We start from the raw sequence: 4042 nt of genomic DNA on the forward strand, positions 1-4042 counted from the left end.
GCTTGAGTTCGTCCTTGTCGAATTGGTAGACTGTGACGTCCTTTCTCTTTCTTTCTCTCAACTTTCCCTTTACTAAAGTCCTTCTAGCTCTCAGGTACAGCTTGAGGACTTCCTCGCCGAAGTTTTTAGACTGCGGCATCCTTTCTCTTCTTTCTCTTAATTCTTCCTGTGTTAAAATCCTTCCTGATCTCAGTTCCAGATTCGAGATCGTCCTAGTCGCGGGTTTTCAGACTCGCGAATCCTTTCTAAAATTCTTAGAAACTTGTCTTCTTTAATAGCAAATATTATTGCTGGCTTCACCTGTGGAAAATTCACGAATTTCCCGTGATCTCAGTTGCAAATTAGAGATCGATCTTGTGGTAGTCCTTAGACTGGCAATTACTTGGAAAAGTCTATTGAAATCTTTTCCTGAATTGGGAGTCTCTGACTCGATATTCTCCTTGTGGAAAATCCTGGAAGAATCCTTTCCTACCTGACAACGACAGACTGTTGTCTTCCCGATATTATTCTACAGACTGTGTCTGTGAAAAATCTTTTCTATCCTCTCATAATAGTCGACATACTGACTATTGATTTAAAAGCGTTTCGGACGATTGAGAGTGATTCCCATACCCTTAAGGGCAGTCACAGATTGGCCCTTAATAACCGGCGCGCAGTCATCAGATTAGCGCGGAAATCCTGTTTAGCAGTTTCAGAATTGCTGAAAATCCTTTCGCAGCTGCAGGCTCGCGATTCAGAAATCCGACACCCGAAACCTTATCCTCTAAACTTCAATTACCACATAATTGAAATTGATATACTGTATTTAGCTAGCAGGTCCAGCTTGCTGAGGGCTAGAGCGCAATTCTCAGATTGCAGATTATTGAGCAGATATTTATTTGCTGTAGAGAATAAAATCTATTATTGATTCTCTGTTCCCTATACCCTTTACCGTATACCTCATACCCTGCACCCTACTCTCTATAGCTTACACCCTATACCGTGCTCTATTTGACGATATCTTAAATATCACTAACAACTCCATAGTTCCGCCATACCGTTACTCCATAGCCCTCACCTTAAACCCCATAGAAAAACCACATCCCGGGCTTGCAGTACAGCTTGCTCGCCGTCAATTCGCAGTTGGTTCAGATTGCGTACTACCTTTATAAATAGAATTATTGGTAGGGTATAGGGGTATCTTAATCTCCCTTAACACCCACCCGGGTAAACACTCTTCCCCTGAAAGTAAAAATCTCGCGAAAGAAGCAGAGGGTAAAGAATCAGGATAGAGGGAGAAGTGTAGGTCCGATAACTCCACCTGTCAGTACGGCTACTGACCCCAACCCATGTCCGACTGTAGCTAGTCCGCGTCGTAGCAATACTTCGCAATTATTAGGAAACCTAGAGGGTGGAATAGGACATCCTAATAATACATTATATTAATTTACACTACAGAACACTTTATGCTTATTATATAATAATATTATAACCATGTAGGAAAAACTAGGCTGAGCCTGTACCATTCCTCTCCCAAATTCCGATGAATATTAAATGTTGTCTTAAGTACTATAAGGTTAACAAATCACACATAACATATCGAGGAATTGGTAAGCACTATTTCAATAATTGAGTGCCTCTCCAACTCTGCATCTATTTTTTTTTTGATAATCTCACATTTTTGTTTAATTTTGTTATGTTTCAGTGAGGAGATAGGAAAGTACAACGTGACAGCAAGCTGTATCCTGGCCGGATTAGCGATGTTAGCCAAGGAGACTGGTTTGACTGTCCTATTGGTCAATCTGGTATACGATCTCTACAAATCGTGGCCTCATGTCAAAAGGTAAATTATAGTATGAAATATAATGGATATAATAATAATAATATTGGCTACATATTCTACTGAGAAAAAATACAATTACCAACATGAATAAAATAAAGCGATCTCATAAGAAACACTGAATGCCCCAAAGGTAGTCCTGTATTGAACATTACGGTACCAATATTGCTGTTGAGAATTTCACGAGAATCATTCCATGAAATTGTATTTTTAGAAGGAACTGATATTTCCAAGTCATTGATTAGGAAAAATTCATTTCCTTGTTCATGATGAAGGTCAAGTTTCCTTTGTCACTGAGATTTACAAAAATCCACTCTGGAAATTTCCTTATTCGTTCAAGTTTCTTTGAGAGATGACAAGAACTCAATTTCATACTCAATCTTAGGCGGGATGCACACCGGAGAAACGCGTTTCGTGAAAAAAGTTTCAGGAAACGTGAAACGAAAGCTGCTCGCAATCGACTGATAAGATCAAACAGGGAACGTTTCTTTTGTATGCATGCGCGAATGAAACGGATTGCATGAAACAAGTTTTATGAAAGAGGGCTTCACGAAATGCGTTTCTCCGATGTGCATCCCGTCTTACTTGTTTTAATTATTTGTTAGTTCATGTTCCATACATGAAAAACATAGGTTTCTCATTCACATTCAACGGACCAAAATCAAATTTAAATTTACAAAATCAACTTATGACCTTTTGTCTTCAATACTGTTCAAGTCGTTTATGATTCATGACTAAACAGTCCGTGAAGTGCGTTTCACAACAGTGCATCAATATCAAGTACCACGCAAGATCTTCAGGTTATAATCACTCAATAAGTCTCATTAGTTCAGTATCTGAACCAGCCAGGTCACTCGACATTATTATTATTATTTAGTTCAGATAATCTTATCTCTTATAATGAGATAAATAGCTGATTTGAGATTTTGTTTGTGTCTTCTAGGATATTATGCGACGGGAAACGAAGTGACGAGGCTGTCAAATTCACTCGTCGCGCGGCCAAAGTTCTTGTAGCGGTAAGTTTATATCAATTTATTGTTTTCCTCATTATCTGAATCTTGTTCTGTGAAACTCAGTAGTCTTTCCACACTGGGAAAATCTCTTTCACATACACCAGTCATGGACAGGGATAGTGGAAGTATATTAATAAGTGACTAGTATGGCGAGGTCTGTAATAGTTTCGAGTGTCTGCCTTCAATAGGTTGATGTTGGGATCACATCTCACATACATTTCAAATCCTACATCTTACATTTTACATCTTACTTACCTTTATCACAAAGTAACATGATGTTATTTTGTAGTTTATGTCATTCTTCACAATTAATAAAACAAAAATGACTGAACAGTCATATATTATGCTATTTTTTATCCAAAGCAATTAGATTATCTTATTATTTATTCATTTTACTTCATTCTGTATTATTTTTCGCATAAGTATTATTTCTTTCATTTGTATCATTTTCATGATTCTTCTTTCATTTGTATATGAGATTCTTATTGTAAAGGAGACATATTTGGGGAAACCCATTGTCTTCATTGTGAATAAATTCAAAAATAACATGAAAAACAGAAGAATGTCGGGGAATGATATTTATTCTACGTAGAGCCCTTACGGTTTACTCCATCATACCATAGAATGATAAAGAAACCTATATTCTTTTGGAATATAAATTTGTTGTTTGTTTCAGATGAGTGCACTGTTGATCTTCCGACTAGCACTCCTACAAGGATCCTTACCAAAGTTCTCAGCCCAAGACAATCCAACAGCATTCCATCCCTGTCCACATGTTAGGTGAGTAGAGTTTTACTATTCTTGCTAATTGCATGTGATTTCTCAAACTTGACAAAAAATGTTTATTATCCGAGGGTATCGCTTTCCTTCCACACAAAGTGAGTTTCTTACTTCAGTGTCATTCCTTCCTACTCTTCAAATAGAATTAATCAAATCGTAATCTTCATTGCTTGAAACATTTTAAAGTATTATAACAAAGGCAATATGACAATCTCTTTGATCAAAATGAAAAGTAGTTAAGTTTTGTCTAATGTGACTTGAATAGTCTAATGGTAACATGAATGACATTCATGGTATCATGTATCATAAATATGTATTATCAATTCATATTTCATAACAAGAGTTGCAAATTTATAATTAAACATGATTGAACATTAAACATATAATTAGACATTCTACAGAAGAATTAGGGCCTAGTTGTTCCCAATGG

The 4042-nt window shown here is 36.6% G+C and overlaps 1 protein-coding gene across 1 annotated transcript; it reads left to right on the forward strand.

The window, feature by feature from the left end:
• Positions 1–1684: 1684 nt before the first annotated feature.
• On the forward strand, positions 1685–3612 carry LOC120356612 (the record flags this gene model as incomplete). The annotated part of the gene is made up of 3 exons (XM_039445569.1): positions 1685–1822; positions 2763–2835; positions 3509–3612. Coding segments are annotated over 3 exons (315 nt in total), but the record flags the coding sequence as incomplete, so codon positions are not given.
• Positions 3613–4042: the final 430 nt, after the last annotated feature.

Source organism: Nilaparvata lugens, unplaced genomic scaffold (genome assembly GCF_014356525.2).
Source record: "Nilaparvata lugens isolate BPH unplaced genomic scaffold, ASM1435652v1 scaffold7269, whole genome shotgun sequence".
NCBI lineage: Eukaryota > Metazoa > Arthropoda > Insecta > Hemiptera > Delphacidae > Nilaparvata > Nilaparvata lugens.